Consider the following 19,571-nt stretch of genomic DNA (forward strand, 5'->3'; position numbering starts at 1 on the left):
GAACTATATGCAGTGCTCCAATTGTGCTTTGCCCAGGTCCTGGCCTATGACCTTTGCCTTTTCTTTTTCTGCCTTAACTTTTCTACGCCCACTTTGTTTGCCTAACTTTTTCTCAGCTTTTAGAACCCAACTGGGATGTTACTTCCTTCACAAATCCTTCCCGGCCCCTCTTCTGATCTTCTCCCTCTCACCTGGGTTAGATGCCCCTACTGTGTACCCCACAGGACCACATGGCTCCCCTACATCACACCGTTCACAGAGGACTAGGTATGCCCATTTGATGATCCCTCTCCCCCAGTGGTGGAGTGAGTGAGTTCATAGCCATGTCTCTGATATTCAGCACAGGGAATGGGATGGAGTGAGAGTTCCAGAAATTTCTCTTGAATGATTGAATGGCAGGTTGCTGAACTCAGTTTTCATTGAAGTTGACCTCTCATACATTCCTTTCCACAGGTTTCTGGGTCATCCCTGAACAAACATCCCAGTGGTGTCACCAAATGAAGGGGAGGCTAAGCAGGTGGTGTGGGGTGACATTAACTCCAAATGAACAACTGTCTCCTTAAAGTATTGGCAAACTCACCAAGGTCAGAGGATTGCACAATTCTGGGGAAGTTACCTAATGCCACCGATAACAGGATCAAGTTTCAATGACTTAAAACTGACTATGACCTGACTAAACACAACAGATCAGAACTGCCAACTGCACAAGGACAGAGGAATGTGTATGACTGGACAGTAGTTCCTATGGCCAACATGCTGAGGTGTTAGCTCCCCACATGGCCAGCCTGAGATGGGAGACACGGGTGCTGGAGTACCCTAGACTATGGATTCAGAGCCTTGGTACGAGCTGTGGGTCACAGTTCTGCTTATCCTATGTTGGACTGAACTCCTTAAAGAGCTGGGAGGACTCAGGGAGAGCTAGACACCCATGAAAGTCAACAGACTCTGAGAATCTAAGATGATGCAAACCCTGGCCTGGACTTCCCAGAACCTAGAATGGGCAACAAAAAGACTATTCCCAGTCCCAAAGACACAGCTTGACAAAGTCCTTTATTATGGTCTGTCCACGGGACTGTGTGTTTTCAGGCTTCCCTTCTCCCAGTGCAGGCTCCTTCTGGGGAGGTGGGAAGCCGCCTCACACTTGGCATCCCTGGGTGCCATACTCCTTAAGGAAGTCAGTGAGCTGGACACAGGCTGCCCGCTGGCGGGTGCTCCGGCACAGGCGCTCAGAGGGCATCTCCTCAATCCAGCTGTTTGAATCCAGCAGGTATTGGGGGCTGCAGGGGACAAAGGAGGGAGTCAGAAAATTGGGGAGGAGCGCACAGAGCACCTAGTTTCCAAGGCAGCAGGGCGTAGGTGCCGGGGCCCTTCTCCTCAAGGGAGGTCACAAGACATGGGGAGAGCAAGAGACCAAGGGGCCCAGGGGACTTACTCTCCCTTGAAGTCATTGGTGGCCCCATCTAGACCCATGATCAAATATTCTTTCTCAGGCTCCAAGCGAAGGCGACAAGAGGTTCGGACGAGAAAGTTTCTGGTCTGGCCACCAGTGGCCTTGGTATCCTTGGCTGAGGAGATGACGTGCACAAGACATGTCAAAGGGGAAGTGAAGGTCTCACTGGACCCTCCCCATCACCCTCAGAGAGAGGTACTGCTCTCCTGGTTATTAACAAGGCCCGAGTTCTGAGAGGCAGAGGGATTTGAGCTCAGACTCATGCAGCTCTTCACTACTCCAGGGAGCCAGATTCTCTTGAGAACTGTGAAGTTGGGTCCCAAACCTAGACCTCAGTTCCCCTCCAGCCCCAGTCCCATCGCCGGGCCCATGACGCCTTCCATACTGAAGTGCAGGACTTGGATGATCTGAGTCTCAAAGAGGCGGAAAGCAGCCCGGCTGTCTTCTCGGAGAACCTTCACCTGAAAGCCTAGGTGAGGTCAGAAAGGAGGGAAGGTGAGTTCCCCTGAGGCTGGAGGCTGGGGCAGAGCTAAGAGGTTGCATGTGGGCCTGTGAAAGTCCATAATGAACAGGCAGGACCAAAGCGCTGGTCCCTGAGGGCAAGCAGCCAGGGTCAGAAGGGTAGACCTACCATACTCCACTCGAGGATAGTAGCAGGCAAACTTCATCCTGTAGCCGTCTTCCTCTTGTAGCCCCCGCTCCAGGGCGCGGCGCTGGCGAGGGCACTTCCCTGAAATCAGGGCCCCATTTGAAAGGTTAGTAGGCCCCAATCATCCCCTGTCCCCACCTCTGCCCTCAAGTCAAGGGTCTCACCCTCAGCACATTGGCAGACGTCATCAGAGCACAATTTGGACAGGAGTTTACTCTTACTTGGTGCCCCATAAAACACAGAACATCTGTACTCTGGAGAAAAGCAGAGAATGGAGGTTAGGACACAGTGCCGATCCTCTAGAGGCTCAGGGCTTCCCTCCCCTCCACTTTCACTGCCCATGTTTCCTGACTGTCCAAACCCCTGTGGGCCAGGGCATCCCAGTGCTCACCAGGGTTGTAGTAGTCATACAGGGTGGCACTAGCAGGCTGCACCAGTCCCACGGCCACTTCCTGCACAGCTCCGAAGCCCACACACTCCCTCGAGGTGGGGACCTGACCCAGGATGGGGAGGAGAAGTCAGGACCCCCCTCTCTTGGCCCCAATTCCTTGTTTGGTTCCTGTTCCTTATCTCCAGTGTCCTTCACATGCTGTTGCCATCCTGTTCCCAGGACTCCAAAGACTGCTCCCAAGGTCTCTGATGACTTCAAGCCCAGCTAGTGACCTTTTCTAGTTTTTAGCTGTCCTGATGGAAAAAGTATCCCCAAACTGGGATACTTTTTCCATCGTGGACAGCTTCCTCCATGAAATTCTCCCTTCTCTTAGCTCTAGTCATCCTTGATTCTGACCTAATCATTTTTTTACATTCTCTTCTCCCCTTCCAGAGGTCCCTGGTTGCTCTGGCTCTTCCTTTCCTCTGCTTTTCCCTGCGGGGGTGGGGGTGGGGTGGGGAGGCGCAACCAATCCCTGGCTGTCCCTGAACCCTTCTGGGCTGATGAGTCCCAAACTGAACTTTCAGCTCTCTCCTGTCATTAAGATTTGGGCTGAACTGTATACTCACCAAACTGACAGCTTGACTCCCAAACCTGCTCCCGGTCCCGATGACCTTGTCTTGTCACTGATACTTTGAGATGACTGGGCCTCCTCCGTCTACTATAAGCTAACTCCAGTTGCTCCCACTCTGTCCGTTTTCCTAAACCCCATCCACATGCCCACACAGGTCCCATCTTGCATCGGGACAGCCCATCATCAGCCCTCTGCTCAGAAATCTGCCTGGTTGCTCATTTCCCACTGTGTCAGCCCTGCCCCCTCAGCCAGGCTTCTCTGCACATCCGGCCCACAGACACCTGGCTAATGCTGTCATCACGCCTTTCTCACACGTGCTCCCAGGGCTTAGAGTAAAGGCTCATAATAATTTTCAAAGGTCATCAAATGGTTGTACAGTTCTTTGTTTAGCCAACTAAGGTAGTGAAAGGATGAAAACAACTGTCATCTATGACAACTGTCACTTCATGAAAGTAAATACATTTTAATGTAGAAACCAAAAAACAGCAAAGTATCACTACCCTTCTTTGAAGCCTTTTGGTGTTGTTTGATGCATTTGTGTTACTGAAGAATAAGAATGAATTTAAAAAACAAAACAAAACATAAAAGCTTACAAAATAAATTACAACAGCCACAGAACAATAATAAAAAAAACTAGAAAGGTCATAATCTCAGCAAAATCCCAAACCAAACCAAACCTGTTGTCATCAGGCCATGAAGCCAGTTCTTACTCAGGGTGACCCCACGTGTTACAGGGTAGAACTGTTCCATGGGGTTTTCTTGGCTGTAATCTTTATGGAAGCTGAGCATTAGGTTTTTCTTCTGTGGAGCTGCTAGGTGGATTAGAACCATCAACCTTGAGGTTAGTAGTAGTCAAGAGAAAACAAAAAACTTTGCACCTCTCAGGAACCCCTAAAGTGGAATAAAGTCAGCCTTGTGGAAGACTCACTCGAAAGCTCCAATTTTCCCTTCTTCCCTGACAGGCCTGGGCCTCCCATCTATGTCAGGGGTCCCAGCCTCTACCTCTGGTCTGGTTCTCACTGTCCACTGCTGACTTACACTCTTGTCCTGTCTGTTTATATCACAAGCCCTCAAAAGCACTGAATGAATATACCTCAGTTTCCCAAGAAACCTCCTAACATCTGCTCAGTAAACATGAGCCCTTGGTTCACCTCTCCCCACTCACCGAGTCGAAATAGAGCAGGATGTGGGGCCCTTCGGTCTCAAAGTGACTCACATAACGGTCAGAGAGGGAGGTTAGCTGTGAGAAGAGGGAGATGGTGGTGGTGGGGGGTGCTGCTATGGGAGTGAGGACAGAAGTCCCCGCTGGGTCACTGACCATACCTTCTCCAGGTCAGCCCGCAGGGCATGGAATCCACTCAGTAGGGTGATGTCTGCGATAGCCATCCCAAAGAGTCCCGTCTTGCTGTTCCGCCTACAGATGGGACCGGCTGTCTGGGTTCTGCCTGCTGCCTGGCCCTACCCGCCCTCATCTGGCCCAGCAGCCAGCCCCAGCACTCACCAGATACACACGGTGTACTGTACTCGGGACTCCTGCTCCTCCTCCACCTTGGGGGCCTCCCTCCTGCGACGGTTCCTCCGTCCCTCAAACAGCTGCAGGGGCGTCACAGGCTGCGAATGGACGTCTGGGTCATCCCTCGATGGAAGCTCATCATACTCATAGTCCTCGTAGTCCTCATTTGCCTCCACTGTCCGGGAATGGTGTGGTAAGAAGAGCCTTGGTCAGTGCTTGGCCCCTGGTGCCCACCTCCTGCAAGTCCCAAGGCATCCTAAGCCCAACACTCACTCATGTACTCAACATGGCCCATGACCGTGACTTCAATCTGAAGATCCTGGCAGGTGGTGTTCTTCATGTCCAGGACATTGTAGGTACGAAGGACCTAGCTCAGCAGGGGGATTGCGAGAAGTTACAGGACATTTGGTGCCACATATTTTTCTCTAAGCCATAGCTAAAGGCATCTGCCTGAGCTGAAAGAGTTTGGGCCCCCACACCCTTTCGGTCCCCTTCACCAAACAGTCCACAACCAGGGGCAGGCATCAAAGGCAGCACCGTACTGGGTAAGACAGAGGGGCAGAGAGATGAAAACGCATGGGCACCCAGGGCAACCTTGCAGGGTGAGGAGTTGCTGAGCTCCTGGGGCAAGAAGCAGTGGGAGAACGTTCAAGGCGGAGTCTGTGCTGAAAAGTGGGGTGGGTGGCGGGGCGGGCCGGGAGGCAGCCAGGGTCCTAATCATGTGAGCCTTTCAAAGGGTCTGACTTGGCTCTAAGGCTAATCTGACTTGGGTTTTCAGTCTTGCTGTGGTGAGAAATGGATCAGAGTGGGTAATACTGGGGGCAGAGAGAAGTTACGAGATCACCTTAGTACACAGTGGCAGGGCCACGGGCAGCAAGGGGGCTGAGGAGGAGTGCCCAGGACAAAAAAGAAGGGCTCAGAAGAGGGAGACAATAAGGTGACCTCCAGAAGGGCTCCTATTAGCCAGAGGAGGGGACATGGAAGAAGAAGTTGGCGACTCGCTCTCTGAGGAGCTGTGGCACAGGTGGGGTCTGTGGCTTCAGGAGGGTCTGGGCATGAGAGCCATGACAACTGTCCAGAAGCATGGGCAATGCCAACCCTGAGTGTGCTGCTCCTTCCCCACCACTGAGCTCTGAGCACAGTGGCCCTCAAGACCTCCTCTCGCCCCACCCTGCCCCTGCCTGACGCCCTCCTTTCTGGGCCCAGGTGTCCACTGCTGCAGCTCTCACCTTCAAGGTGCCTTTGCTGTTTCCTTCCACCTGCACATTAATTTTGCTGCCCAAGGAAAACTTTTAGAAACAGAAAAGGGAAAGAGATGTCAGAGGATCCAGAAAATACTTGTTCGTTGCCCCAACTTACCTCCTCCCTAAAACGAGCCTCCTTCTCTCCCCACATCATATTTCAAATAGTTTCCACCTCATGTGCTTGACCATATCTCAGCTCCCTAAAACTCAGCTGGACAAACCCTAAAGATTCTGTTTTGAAGCTGAGAGAAATGAAGCTCAAGGGTTAAGTAACTCTCTCAAGATCCCATGACAGTCCAGTCTCCTCCCGCCCCTGCAAGGATCTCAAGAAGAAGAGGGGCTATGGGGAGCCCAAAGGGTAGGAGGGTAGGGGTGGCTTCTGGCTGGCTGCCACAGGCCCAGATGTGGTTGCACCCCAGGAGAGGGAGTAGGTCACCTGCAGCTTCTCCTCCAGGCCCTGGACTTCATGGTTGTTCAGCTGGAGCACATGAGACTTAAAGCCACTGCGGCCGGTGGAGCTGAGGGTCACACTGAGCTCCTTCTCCTCAGTGGTGTGGGAGGCGATCCAATATTTAGACAGGGCCTCCAAGGCGATGACTGTGTCCTGGGGTGGGGGTCAGGGCTCAGTGGTAGGTCTCTGGACCACCCCCAAGCCCTGGGGCAGTTCCTACCCTACCTGGGTGCTGCGGAATCCCCCCTGAAAGCTGCCCTGGTGGGTAAGCCAGGCTGCAACCTGGTCGGCCATCTCAGCCTTGCCCTCTCGAAGTAGCAGGTGCATCAGGCCGTAGGCCGTGGTTTCAATCCACACGGCGGGGGCCTGAGGCACAGGGTCTGACGATTTGCGGGGAACAGGGGTGGGCAACACGATATTGTTCTGAGACCCGGCAACTGTGCCCCAATACAGGTTATCTGCAGTGAAGGGAGACCACAGGTGGATGGGGGGGCAGCTGAGAGCACCCTGTCACCTGCAGGCTCTCCAGGTTTTACCCTGTTTTCCTTGCCTCTGCTTTGAATTCCTTCTCAGACTCTTCATTCAATCTCTTCCTTTGAGAACATTCAAGGGTCCCAAGGGCCCTCAAGCTCCAGACTCACTGCTTACCACCAGTTTCCTGAACCATGGCCATGAGGTTATTGTGGGCCACATTCTGCAGGTCCTGGGAGGCCCTGGACAGCGTCAGGGTGTAGGCTGTGATGGCAGCCGCATGGGCCCCTAGAAGCCCAGCACTCGCTTGCTTCCCCAAGAATGAATTTGCACTTGAGATGGAGTTTTCCTAGAAGAAAAAGAGGAAGTTGGGCTGGGGGCTGAACATCTGGGCTCCTGAGGGAAAGGGGGTGTGAGGGAAGGCCAGCAAGGGGGCAGGTTCCGGTGCCCTTAGAGTGTCCTTACCATTCTCTGCTTGAACTCCTCAGAACTCCTGTCCTGGAAGTTGGCCAGTCCATGATGCAGGGCGATGACTACAAAGGCTGTGAGTGCCACAGTCTCATCATCCCCTACCAAGCCCCCCTGGAATTCGGGAAGGAAAGATGTCAGCCAGGAGGAGAAGGCCTGAGAGCCCCTCAGTCCCGCCTCCCCACCTCGTACCTGCATGTTCCTATGCAACACAGGACATGCGTCGTGGAAGGAACCGTCAGGCTGTTGCTGGGACAGTAGCCACTCGGCCGTCTGCTGTAGATTGTCAGGTGAGCCACCCACCTGCTCCTGGGCCATACTCAGTACCTTCAACACAAAGGCTGTGAGCCTAGAGGTGAGAAGGGATGGTCGGGATAGGGACTGGTCTCCATTCCCCTAGGCACTTAGCTGTTCTCCCATCAGACCTGGTTCTGTCCCCACCAGCCCATGCCCTTCTCAGAACCACTCCACTAGCCTTACCAGGTGCTGCTGTCCCGGTGTAACCAAGCCCCATAGGAACCATTTGGTTTCCGAAACGTCTGGATCCGCATATAGCCTGGAGAGGTGAAACCCACTCTGCTGCAATTGAGACCCCAGCACATGCTCCCCATCCCCATCCCATGTCCCTTTCTTCCGCTCTCCAGCCTCCTGGGCCTCCCGACCCCAACTCCTGCTTGCCAGCCCCCTAGCCAGAACCTTTCTGGATCAGATCCACAGCATGATCCTTGGTCTCGGGGGGCAGCATGTTCCACTGCTCGGTCTCATCCAGGTAGCGGGAAGCGGCCAGTGTAGGAGCCAAGAAGATCATGGTTTGTTCACCGCAGCCCTGAGGCAGCCGCAGTAGGGAGGTCAGGCCTCCTGGGGACAAGGCCCCCCCAGAGCCCAAAGTCTCCAGTGGATCTGAGGCTAGAGGGAGGAAAGGGTGAGGACCAGAGAGTAAGTCTGGGGACCCAGGGCCAGAGGACTGAGGAAGCAAACGGGTTTCACATGAATTGGAGGGAGACCCTGGGAAGGGGCTGGAGGACACCCCTACCTGTGACCCTGACAATGCTGCTGAACTCTCCATCAGGGATAATATTAGGATCAGAGTTGCCAGGAATTTCCAAGGTGCGGGCTCGATTGTCTGGGGAGATAGGGAAGTTGGCAGCCGGACATGATGTCCCTACACACTGCCCTCCTAGCCCCCTTAGAACACTGCCATCAGTGAGGGGTAGCTGGGGGCAGGCTCTCACCCAGGGGATTGAGTGCATAGACAATCTCCTCCCTGCAGATGGCGCCTTCCTTCTGTCTCAAGGGAAACACAGGGGTGAGAGACTACACAGGACTCCAAGCCAGCCCCTCTGAGGGAGACCTCCTCAGGACTTTGAACTTTAACTTCAGGGACAGAACAGGTCAAACTTTGCCATTGGTGTTAGGCCCTTGACCTGGTCAGCATGGAAGTTGGTTAATCTGGAGCTTGGGGATCTGGAGTCAGGGGTACTCAACTCACTTCAATTTGCAGAACCTTAGACACTGCATCCCCCACAGGGAAATCGAGGGATCCTCGAGCCACCACCTTCAGGGACACAGCAGCAGCCGACATGGGCACCATGGAGAAGGCCACAGGCCGGGCAGAGCCAGCAGGCACCAGAACCTGCTGAGCCAGTCCTCCACCCCCAGCCAGGCACAGCCCCTCCACTGGGGCTATGTGGACGCTCACCTAGGGGGCAGGAAGAAGTGGGAGGATGGCCAGAGCTCCAGCCAGGGTAAGCTCCCACCGTGCCAGCCCCCTATGCTCGCTCAGGTGCCCACAGCCCTCACAGTCAGGTCTGTATCCTTGTAGTTGTAAAGCACAGGCCGCAACTCGAGCTGCTCAAAGCGGCGGACAGAAGTGGGCAGGCGGAGGTGCAGGTGGAAATCTCGGAATACTCGTACTCTGACCGGTGTGGCCACACACAGGCCTGGCAGCAGGACACATGGAGCTCAGAGGTTTAAGGTTCCCAAAGGGAGGGGCAGGAATGGCTCAGCACTCTAGCCCCTCAGCCCAGTTAGATGCTGGGTAAAGACTTCCCAGCTCTCTGGATCACCTCCTCCCCTATACTAAGAGCAAAGGGCTTCTCCACAGGGTACCCTGGGGACAGGGGTGAGCTCACCTTTGCTCTGGGACAGGCTCACGCCATGGAGCTCCCATGTGGTCAAAGAGTCAGGGAGAAGCTGCATTAATCTGGGGTGGGAAAGGTGGAGAAACCTGTCACACTCAGGACTGGCTCCACACACGGCCAGCACAGAGGTGAGACGACCACCCCACCGCCCTCACGTCTTAGAGCGCTCCACTTTCTCCAGTCTCCACAGCCAGTTCTCCGGGAAGAAGCTGCGCACAAGAACGTCATCTTCCTCTATCAGTTCCTCCTCTTGCAGTGCCTGCATGGCTGGCAGACCAGGGGACGGGTATGAGGAGGGGACCGACCGCCTGCCCTCCCAGGCACCCCTACCTCTCCCCCAGCTTTCCTAGACCCTCACCTCGGGCAAGGCCCACCTGGCCCCTAATTCGGGCCTTCTTGCGTAGGTTCTCAGCAAACTGGCAGCAAGACAGGAAGGGCTCCCTGCAGGCTGATTGTGGCACACGGGCTGCTCGCTGTTCACAGGAGCGTGACATGGGCAGCCGGGTCAGCCCATCCTGGCAGCAACGCCGGGCTGTTGGGGAAGTATACTGACCCACTGCAGGGCCAGGTTGAGGGTCAGCATAGGGGAGAAGGAGCTGCCCCTTTTGCCCTACCAGCCCTGGATCCACATGCGCTTACCACTGAGAGAGCAGGAATTTGAGAGGGGCCAGGGGAAGGAGCCATCTGCTCACACTCCCTCAACCTCAGAGCCTGGATAGCTAGGCCCAGATACAACAAACAGCCTTCAGGAAAAGCTGAGGGGCCAAGAGGCGGACAAGCTGACCTGTGGCTGTAGGGAAGGCTTACTTTCCCCCCACAACTCACGTTTCTCAGTAATGGCCTTTTGGAAGTTCACGTTTCTCTTTTTCCGGGTTTTCTCCTGGGGGCAGCTCAGACCTGGTAGAGAGCAGGGCTGCAGTCAAGCCATAGGGTGTGCAGTCTGCTCCTGGCCTCCCTGCTCTCCTGCCCCTGCCCTTCCTGTGGTACTCCCGTGCCCCCCCACCCCGCCCTTACTGTTTCTGGGTGAGGTCATCTGTACTCCATCAGAAAAGGCCAGACCCACTGTCTCAAACACCTGAAGGGCTGTGTCCCCACCACCTGGACCGCAGCCCAAGTCATAGCTGTTCATAACTTCGAAGACCTGGCATGAGAGGCAGGAATGTTGGGGCAACAGGTGTGGCCAGAGGGGAGGATCAGGAGGTGGGAGGGAGGGTGGAATAGGAACAAATATGAGAGGGATGTGGAGAGTGGGCTGAGTGGCCAAGGGAAGCTGTGGCGGAGGCTGGAGGCTGGTGTGGGCGGAGGGAACTGGAAGGGGTCTGGGGACTTGGCTCAGACTTGGAGCACAGGGTAGTGGGGGGAAGGAGGTACTGCAGGGTGGGGGCTGGGGAGGAATCTTGGCACACCTTGCCCATGTTAAGGAGTTTGTGGGACCTGCTGCCCACAGCATACAGGGCCGTGTCCACAGCTCCCAGCGCCACCAGGGCTGGGGAGTCTGTCCGCAGGTGGAACTTGATAGACTCCCCAGGATGATACTCCTTAGCACCGTCCACAGTCAGCTCCAGCTGGCAGAAGGGATGGAGGCAGAGTGGGGACAGCTGATTTCAGTGCCCTGCATCCTCAGTGTACCCCAAAGTACATCCATGCCAATACACTGTCATCCTGACTTCCTTCCCTTATATCCCCCATTAGGGACTACATTGTCCCCATCCCCAAAAGTATGAATTGGAATCCTAAACCCTATACCTATGGATAAAATCCCATTTGGGAATAGTTAATGAGGACATATCAGTGTAGAGGGCTCCTGGTGTGGTACTATAGGATCAGCACTGGACTGTGAACCACAAAGTCAGCAGTTCAAACCCACCAGATACTCCTTGGAAACCCTATACAAGGTTGCTATGAGTTGGAACTGACTCGACAGCACTTAACAACAAAGTAAATTAGAGACATCCTGGTGTGGTGCTATATGTAAGCGTTGTATTGCAAACCACAAGGTCAGCAGTTTAAATCCATCAGATACTCCTTGGAAACCCTATACAGGGTCATTATGAGTCAGAACCAACTCAATGGCACATACCAACAACAGTCAGTGTAGAGTGTATCCTAAAGCTAATCACTTCTGAGTTATAAGGAACAACATAGACACAGAGGCAAGCAAGCACAAATAGGGGACAGACAGATGCCACGTGGAGAGGGCCTAGTTGGAGAGAAGCTATAACAAGGATTCTCCCCGAGAGTGAACACAGAGAGCCTTCCCCCAGAGCTGGCGCCCTGAGTTCAGACGTGTAGCCTCCTGAAGGTGAGAAATTTTTTTTCTGGGTTTTAGAGTCATCACTTGTGGTTTTTCTGTTACAGTGACGCTAAGAAACACGCACCTCCTTGGCACACGAACCCCAACTCCCCATTACCTTGCCCTCACAGGCTCCAGCCTGGACAGCCACGCGCAGGGAATTGGCAACAAGGACGTTCCTGTGGTAGTAGAAGGCCACAAAGTGGAAGGATGGTGCCAGGTGATGGTCCACATACACAGAGACTGAGGTCACGGTCCTCCTGGGCTCTCGGTGAACAGACACAATCTCACCACGGGACAGGATCTGGGTCAAAAACGGTCTCTTCACTGCACATCCCCAGCCCTGCAATGCACCCTCTTTCCCCCCCCCGAAAAGGCTCCTTCCTGTCAGAGACCCTCCCTGCAGCCCAGTGCTCCTCCCACCGACCCATGCACACCATGTAGTAGTAATGAGAGAAGGTGGCCCCGCTGATGCCCTCAGCTCGCAGGTTCAGGTTGAAAGTGTCCCCGACGCGAGGGGGCCAAAGCTGGAGCCGATTAATAGACAGAAACCCGCTGGAGCTTTGTGAGGACGGAGCCATCACAGTGAGCCTGGCCACATCTGGATACGGGGAGCCTGCAGATACCTGGAGAGAGGAGCTAGGTAGGTAGAGGTCAGGGCAAGCCTTCCTCTCTCTCTGGGACATGGATTCCCAGGAACCCAGCTGGCCTTCCTTTCCTCCCCGACCCTCTCCCATGGAGAAGAGCTGGGTAAGAGAATCTCACCAAGAGCTGCAATTCTTGGATGGTCTGAGGGATGTTGATGTGAATGTTGACTTGACCATTATCATCTGTTTTCTGTTCAAAGTCCTGGGCTTCAAAAGCAGACCCAGAAGAAAACTTGGCAGACACTTTGACAGGAGTGTCAGCAGCTGGGGAGCCCAACATGTCACGTACCTGAGCCTGTGTGGATGGGGAAGGGCCGATCAAAGGGAGGTCACTGAGAAGGGAAGCACCAGAGAGCAATGGGACCTCCTTATTCAGTCCCAATGCTCTGGCCTCTAACATTGCTCCCTGCTCCACCCCACACTCTCATCCTTCTCCTCCACAAGACACCTGCAACAAAAAGGGGGCTCCAGGCACAAGATGGCGCTTGGTGTTGCTAAGATCCAAGGAGAAGGGAGATGACACAAAACGCCAGGATGTGAGCTCAGCCTCCTCCAGCTCCCCACCTGCAAGACATGGGGATAGAGAGGTAGAGGGCAGAGTCCCGGGGAAAGAGGAACAGGAGAGTGAGGAATGGAGACAGTGAAGCCCTCAGGGACACCGGCCAAGTCTATTTATCTTTATGTTTTCCAAGGCCCAACACAGGCCTCCAGGAGCCCTGGTAGTACAAAATGAAAGGCTGGTAGTTCAAACCCACCAAGCGGTTCCATCTGCTCCCACAAGGATTTTAGCATAGGAAACCCAATGGGGGCATGTTCTACTGCCACATGGGATTGTAACAATGCAAACAATGGACCTTAGCACACAAACGGTGTCTAACACACATCTGCTGAATCCATCAATTTAAAAATGAATGAGGAAAACACAATCAGCGCTGAGGTGGGCAAGAGGCAGGGTTAGCCAAAGACAGAGTTGGGGTGAGACAAAGTGTCCTGGGTCCAAGCAGAAGATGGCGGGAGTGTAGGGTGTATTGACACGGGAACACAGGTCAGCCCACGGGTCAGAGGCATGGTCTGGGTTATGGTAAGGGGAAGCCACTCACCTGGAGATTCGATGATGGCTGCTGCAACATAGAGGCGCAGCCCGGGGAGGTCAGAGATATTAATATTAAGCTTCGCTAGGGCCCCCTGGACCTCAGCTTCTGAGAGGGAAATGTGACTCTGGCCATTGATCAGCTGGGACAGAGTGGAAACACAACACGGAGTGAGACTAGATTCTCCGAACTCATCCCCTTTTCCTTCCTCGACCCCTCACTTCTCACACACCGTCTCCTACCTTGGTCTGATTTTCCAGTCCCCGAAGGAACTTCTTCTCACCATCCTCATTTAGGATCCCAAATCGCACATATGCCACCCCCTGCACTGGCTTCCCATAGATGTACCTGAGACCATGGGGAGAATGGGAGAGAGATGGGCAGAGGGTTGGAGGGCTGGAGGACATAATGAAATGGACAGGAAAGGAGGGAGAGGTAGGTCGGGGGCAGCAGAGTACCCCCAGCATGCTCACACTGAGTAGGAAGTGCTGGGCAGGGATGCATGGTGTGGAGGGCGTTACCTGGCTTGGATGTCTAACTGGACTTCACCAAAAAAGCCAGGTGCTATCAGGATGTAGGGTTTTACAGGGATGATCTTCACCTCAAAGTTGGGAAGAACTGACCAAGGAAGAAAGGGGAAGCAGGTCAAACTCTCATGAACAGTCCCTTCAAAGACTCCTGACCCTTCCAGGATGTGGAACCCACATCTCCCTGGATCTCCTCAGCCTCCACACCCTCTCCCCTCCCACCTCTCATGTGCCTCAGGAAAGAAGTGGCCTGATCCTTGTGTTTTCAACTCTCACCATATTTCTTCACTTCAAACTGGGTACTGCTGTTGGATTCTGGGGCATCTGAGAATTGGGCTGAGACCTTCCAAGTCCCTGGCCTGAAGACAGACATAGACTCAGCCTTCCTGGGCCAAGCAGCAAAGGTAAACCTTTGGGGAAAGGACTGTGGGATAAACCAGGAGTTTAGGAACGCAGGATTGTCTTTGAGTGTGTTGTTGGAGGAAATAGGTGGTAGGAAGCGTGAATTAGGTGATATGGTGGGGGGAAGCCCCAGGTTGGGGAGTGCTCACTCTGAGATGTCTGGGATCACAAAGATATCCTGGAAGATGGATGTGGGAGAGAAGATCTCCCTCTTACGCACACGGAGGCCCTGAGAATTCTGCAGGGGAAGAAGTGGTAAGGAAGGAGTGGAAGGCTGGGGGTTGGATCAAGTTGTCAGAGGTCAGGAACTCACCTCCACAGTGACAATGAGGGTGTCAGTGGACGGGCGCATCTTTTGATCCAGTGCAAACACCCGGTACCGGACTGAGGAATGGGGGCAAGAGATGAGATGGGACAGGTGCAAAGGAGGGTGGGTCCTGATTATCCCCTTCTTGGAGTGAGACGGAAGGAAGCACATGTTTGCTAAATACCCTCTTGTGTGGTGGGCACCACCAGTGTCCTGAGTAGGCTAGGAGAGACACTGAGGTCACAACTCACCCTGCTGACCAGGATTATAAACAGGCTGGTCAGTCTGCAGAAAGAGGTAGCCCCGGCGAGAAGAGAAGAGCAGGTTGACACCCTGAATGTCTGTAGTTTTGGGGTTAGAGTTCTTCAGCCATGATGACTGGGCCACCAGTTGCACCTGAGGTCCCCTGCGGAGGCGATAAAGGCCACAGGTCTGGGCATTTTCCACAGAGATCTGTCAGGACAGGGAGAAGAGGACAAGAAGAAATATTGAGACCAAGACTTCGAAGACAAGTTGGAGTGGGAGGAGAGGAGGGGAGGAAGGTCAATGAAGAAAGACACAGACTTTTATACAAAGAGGGAAGTAATGTAGGGAGGGGGAAGCAGAGGGTAGGGGGGAAGGGGCAAGGGAAGTGGGGGCAGGGGGGTCCACTTACCTGGAGGCTGAGGAGTATGAAGTCTATTTCTGAGCTGAGGGTGAAGTCCACCTTTGGGGAGCAGGGGATGTTTAAGTTACCTGGATTTCTCAGATACACTGATCCTTTCACTTCCTGGCCTGGGGGGAAATCATGAAGCTTCACCCCCACCGACAGAGGGACCCCCAGGTGAACCACAGAAGGGGAAAACAGGAGCAACCTGGAGAGAACAGGGGAGGTCAGCAACAGGACTCCTCAATCCTGTCCCTCAGACCATAGCCCATTGCCAGCCCTGCCTTCCCATGCAGGACCTAGGCTCTTGTATTGACAAGGCGAAGAAGCTGGAGGCCCACATCAGCCCCCAGAGGAGCTTCATGGCTGGAGGATCCACAAAGGGTCAGATCTGTCCTTCCCTCTGTGTCCTTCTGGTCAATCTGTGGTTTGGGGCTGTTGATTCTGGACCTTGCTCCTCCCTTGGTTCAACAAAGCTGGGAAACCACATGACCACCAAGAAATGCAACTGGACCCATGCCTAGTATTGGGGAGGAGGATGGGGAGGCAGCCTGGACTCCTGGGTCTCTTGGGGAATTTTGGCCCAGAAACAGAGCCTGCTCTTCCCTGTTAACCCCTCTTGTCCCATCACCTGAACATTTCCCCAAAACTTGGTATATGTCTACGTGTACATACAGTACATACATGGCTCAAGTGGAGCAAGACAGTAAGGGTCTAACAAAACAGTGGGCTAGACACTTGTCTCTTGATTTTACCCCCACAAAAACTGAGCTAGGTCTTTGCTTGTTGGAGGTCCTAACAGAAATTCTGTGGTTGAGAAGATCACGCAGACTCTCACTGTACCCCAGGGAGAGTCACCCTGAACGTCCAAGTTAACCCTTCTCCTCTCTGAACAATCAGGCAAAGCCCCCGCCTAAACTTTGCTTTACCTCTGTCCTCAAATGAGGCCCCAAATACAGATACTGATATCAAATAAAAGGAATCCAGGAACGTCACAGGCAGAAGTACTTTATTTGGCAGTTTCAACACCAATGTGAGGAGAGAAGCCTGCCCTCCTTCACCGGTCTCCCCAGAAATCCCACCTCAGGATTTCAGGAAAGAGGAACATCGGCACTTTGTTTACAAGACAAGCAGCAGCCAGTCTAGGCAGAGTTCCTGACTTCACTTCCACGGAAGGACAGAAAAGCATCCAAACCCCACCAGCGGGTTCAATCCCATGTAAACAGCAGTGATCACGTCTGATCCTTTGTGCAGACAGGAGCCTCATCCAGCTCCTGAGTCTTCCCAAGGTGACCCTGTCTCAGCCACCATGGGTGGCAATCCTGGGTCCTCTTGCCCACTGTGAGGAGGTGTACAATGATGAGCAGAATTCTCAGGTCTCTGGCAGACGAAGGAGGGTTCCAGAAGTGGTGGAGATACTATTCAAAGGAAAGACAGAGCTGGAGTCAGGTGTCCCGGTCCAAGCTTAGAGAACTTAAGAGTCTGGCAGGGAAGGTTCCTGGGCTTGTACAGTGGGTTCAGCGTAAGTAGGGGAAAATCCAATGTTGGGATTACTGCTGTATCATCTGACCAGGGACCTAGGGGCAAGACTCACCAATCCACCAGCTGGGCCCCAATGAGGTCGTGCACATGATAGGAGAGGCCAAGTCGTACAGCAGCAGGTGCCCGCCGGCCCAGGAGCTCAGACAGGAGAAGCTCTCGGTACTTGGCCTTCCGGATCATGCCCAGAACAGCCTGGCGCCCTGGTGGCACAAGAGAGGAAAAGAGATGAATAGAGCCTAGAATGTTAAGGAGCCACCAAACGTGTTCTTGAAAGGTTAAGGTGCACCCTCGGGCTACCTTTAACAAAATACTTGATGAATTTCCCAGCTCCAGGCACGGCAAGCCACCAGCTCCCAGCATCACGAACAGTGAAGACGCCAGCATTCACCAGCTGCCTAAGGGGAGTGAAAAGCCAAGGGATAGTGCCTTGGCTCAGAGAACTCTCTCTCCTCCTCACCTCATCCCTGCTGGTTAATATTGGATACTAAGCTCCTGGTGTGGGGCTATAGGATCAGCAATGGACTGTGAACCCCAAGGTAGGCAGTTCAAACCCACCAGCGGCTCCTCAGCAATCGGAATCGACTCAGTAGCACTAAGCAACAAGAAGCAGCTCTGGAAACAAGAACAATCAGGCAAGAAGCCAAGGATAAGAAAACCTGCGGTGACTCTCTCCTCATACCATGCTCTTCATTGCCTCTGTGCCCTTGTTGACGCCACTTCTTTTGTCTGAATTGCCCCCTCTGCCCCTTTTTTCCTGTCACTACTAGTGCTCATTAAACAGTTTCTCTTCTTGGAAGCCCTCCCTAACAACTACGCTGCCACACACACTCTCTCCACCACCCAGAGGAGGTATCCTTCTTCAGGGTCTCCTGTGTCCCCACCCCGTCATGCACACCTCATCCTGGCTCCTACCATAACTCAAAGTAGAATCGATTGCTAGGTCTGTTTTTCCACATGACAGCAGTACTTTACCATTTATAAAATGTTTTCATATATGCCATGGGTTACGAAATAGGAAGATACAGTCTCCCAAAACTCTATTTCTGCTTATCCCTTGCCTGGTTTCCATCCTCTATCCTCAGTCCCAGCATGACTCATGGCAGGCATTGATGGTTCCTGCCAGAGCCCTGTATGCATTGGATTAGCCCTCCAGATCTCCTGAATTCAAGTCCAGGGCTTTTGCCAAGGACCCATGTAAGATAGCTTCTTCTCGTAGGCAAAGGAGTACCAACTTAGGTCACTTTACTAAAAACAAGTGCCAGCCTCTTTGGCAGGTTCACTAGAAGGAAAGGACAAGGCTGAATGGGATCAGAAAGAAGCAGGAAGAGCCAGATGCTTGAGTCTATTGGTCCCCCAAGTCTCACGTGATCTCTGGGTCCCTGAAGCCAAAGGTCTGTGTCATCTGGTCCTGCTGGAAGCTAAGGTCCCTACAGGCTGGAAGCACCGAAGCCAGAAACTTCTGTACAGCTCCAGCATATGGTCGGCCATCACAGGCCTTGAGGACCTGAAACCAAAGACGAGAGCGACACAGTCTAGTCCCATCTCTACCAACCTCCACCCCCAGGCCAACATTGCTCTTCCTACCTCTCCACCTCTTGCTCATGCCCTTTCATCCCTCGTATCTTCTTCTACCTCCTCTCTCCTCCTTCTCATACTATTATTTACCAGAACCCCAAGCTCCCTCCTTTACATCTGGCTCCCTAATTTCCTTGCTCCCCTCCCCCGCCTCCGGACATGCACACAGTCACACATACTTTGGTCCTATAGTCTTCGGTGAAGATAATCCCATGGGCATCCAAGTCGAAGCCCAGCTGGATGACTCTGATCTCCCCCTGCTCTTGAAGCTCCTTCTGTTTGCAGAGAGACAAGAGTGAAAAGAAGCCTGTTACAGTAAGATGCTTTGCTATGCTTCTCAGCACTTTGCGTCATGGAGATTTTGTTTGGCTGTATTTGGGAGTTTTTCTCTTAGAAAAAGAAAAGCTGTGTGGAGAAGCAAACGATTGTGAGCTATAAGCTCTAAGGGGCCTTTTCTAACTGGTTATCTATCTTCGCATTCACCCTCTTTCATCAGCTGTCTTTCAAAACAATCAATACATACTGTCTAAGAATAATCCTATGCTAGGCACTAAAATAAAACAGTGTTAAGGCACAGGGGTCCTACTCTCCATGGACAAACAGTCAAGATGTTGGATAAGGGAAGACAGGGAGGGGTATGGGATAAAATGCTTAAAACATTGTAAGATACAACTATTGGTCTTTACTCATGTGGAGTAAAAGAGAAAGAAGAAAACCAAACACTCAAAGAAGAAACGAATGTAAAGGACTACATCCTACACAGCCCACAGTCCCATGAATTAGAATGGTGCCCACCTACTACAATAGTTCAATGTTCTAGACACACAACTCATGATCCCAGAGAGAATGGAAGAAATACGAAGAACAAAACTTAAATTATTTTTTTAAAAGGTCAGGCTTACTAGACCAGTAGAGATTACAGGAACGCTTGAAATTATCACCCAAAGGTACCTTTTAAACTTTATATTGAAACCATACTTGAAGGTTACCTTTCAGTTAAATAACAGACTGGCTCATAAAACAAATAATATCATCTATGAGTACTGTGCTTTAAAAAAAAAATCTATCTGAGACTCTTAAAGGATACAAAAATAAGGTCCAATATACATTTGATTGGAAAGAAAAGAGAGAAAGGAAGGAAGGAGCAAAG

At 52.8% G+C, this 19,571-nt stretch overlaps 2 protein-coding genes across 3 annotated transcripts in view; both read right to left on the reverse strand.

Annotated features, from left to right (window-relative positions):
- Positions 1–1,118: 1,118 nt before the first annotated feature.
- C4A (complement component 4A (Rodgers blood group)) lies at positions 1,119–15,677 on the reverse strand. Of its 2 annotated transcripts, XM_006875569.1 has the most exons (41): positions 15,604–15,677; positions 15,314–15,512; positions 14,910–15,111; positions 14,665–14,735; positions 14,501–14,589; positions 14,226–14,308; positions 13,944–14,040; positions 13,665–13,770; positions 13,432–13,564; positions 12,780–12,895; positions 12,450–12,626; positions 12,122–12,310; positions 11,803–11,988; positions 10,798–10,956; positions 10,406–10,532; positions 10,217–10,288; positions 9,750–9,947; positions 9,547–9,658; positions 9,383–9,453; positions 9,051–9,190; positions 8,740–8,949; positions 8,483–8,534; positions 8,284–8,373; positions 7,947–8,156; positions 7,731–7,806; positions 7,443–7,599; positions 7,248–7,364; positions 6,960–7,131; positions 6,537–6,769; positions 6,297–6,464; positions 5,846–5,905; positions 4,890–4,983; positions 4,605–4,791; positions 4,427–4,517; positions 4,269–4,343; positions 2,491–2,593; positions 2,264–2,353; positions 2,082–2,180; positions 1,836–1,919; positions 1,433–1,565; positions 1,119–1,277 (listed from the first exon to the last, which is right to left on the reverse strand). In XM_006875569.1, exons 1-41 carry the CDS (start codon positions 15,666–15,668, stop codon positions 1,136–1,138), a joined length of 5,235 nt encoding a protein of 1,744 aa, XP_006875631.1. In that variant the 5' UTR covers positions 15,669–15,677; the 3' UTR covers positions 1,119–1,135. The 2 variants fall into 2 exon arrangements, with proteins under 2 accessions (XP_006875631.1, XP_006875630.1); XM_006875568.1 differs by lacking the exon at positions 4,427–4,517 and having other exon boundaries at positions 4,652–4,791; positions 15,604–15,668.
- Positions 15,678–16,638: 961 nt separating this feature from the next.
- Positions 16,639–19,571, reverse strand: part of STK19 (serine/threonine kinase 19) — a 17,755-nt gene continuing 14,822 nt past the window's right edge. Inside the window, exons 3-7 of the mRNA XM_006875570.1 lie at positions 18,601–18,696; positions 18,211–18,350; positions 17,144–17,241; positions 16,899–17,046; positions 16,639–16,722 (exon numbers count right to left, since the gene is read on the reverse strand). Coding sequence (XP_006875632.1) covers positions 16,677–16,722; positions 16,899–17,046; positions 17,144–17,241; positions 18,211–18,350; positions 18,601–18,696 — 528 coding nt within the window. The 3' untranslated portion in view covers positions 16,639–16,676. The remainder of the gene's footprint in view (positions 16,723–16,898; positions 17,047–17,143; positions 17,242–18,210; positions 18,351–18,600; positions 18,697–19,571) is intronic.

Source organism: Chrysochloris asiatica, unplaced genomic scaffold, assembly GCF_000296735.1.
Source record: "Chrysochloris asiatica unplaced genomic scaffold, ChrAsi1.0 scaffold00333, whole genome shotgun sequence".
Taxonomy (NCBI): domain Eukaryota; kingdom Metazoa; phylum Chordata; class Mammalia; order Afrosoricida; family Chrysochloridae; genus Chrysochloris; species Chrysochloris asiatica.

Coding starts and splice junctions, on each gene's coding strand:
- C4A (XM_006875569.1), bottom strand. CDS start 15,668: ATGAAGCTCCTCTGGGGGCTGATGTGGGCCTCCAGCTTCTTCGCCTTG. Junction 13,565..13,664: donor GACTGGAAAATCAGACCAAG/GTAGGAGACGGT, acceptor ACTCTGTCCCAG/CTGATCAATGGCCAGAGTCA. Junction 9,191..9,382: donor GAGCCTGTCCCAGAGCAAAG/GTGAGCTCACCC, acceptor TCCTGCTGCCAG/GCCTGTGTGTGGCCACACCG.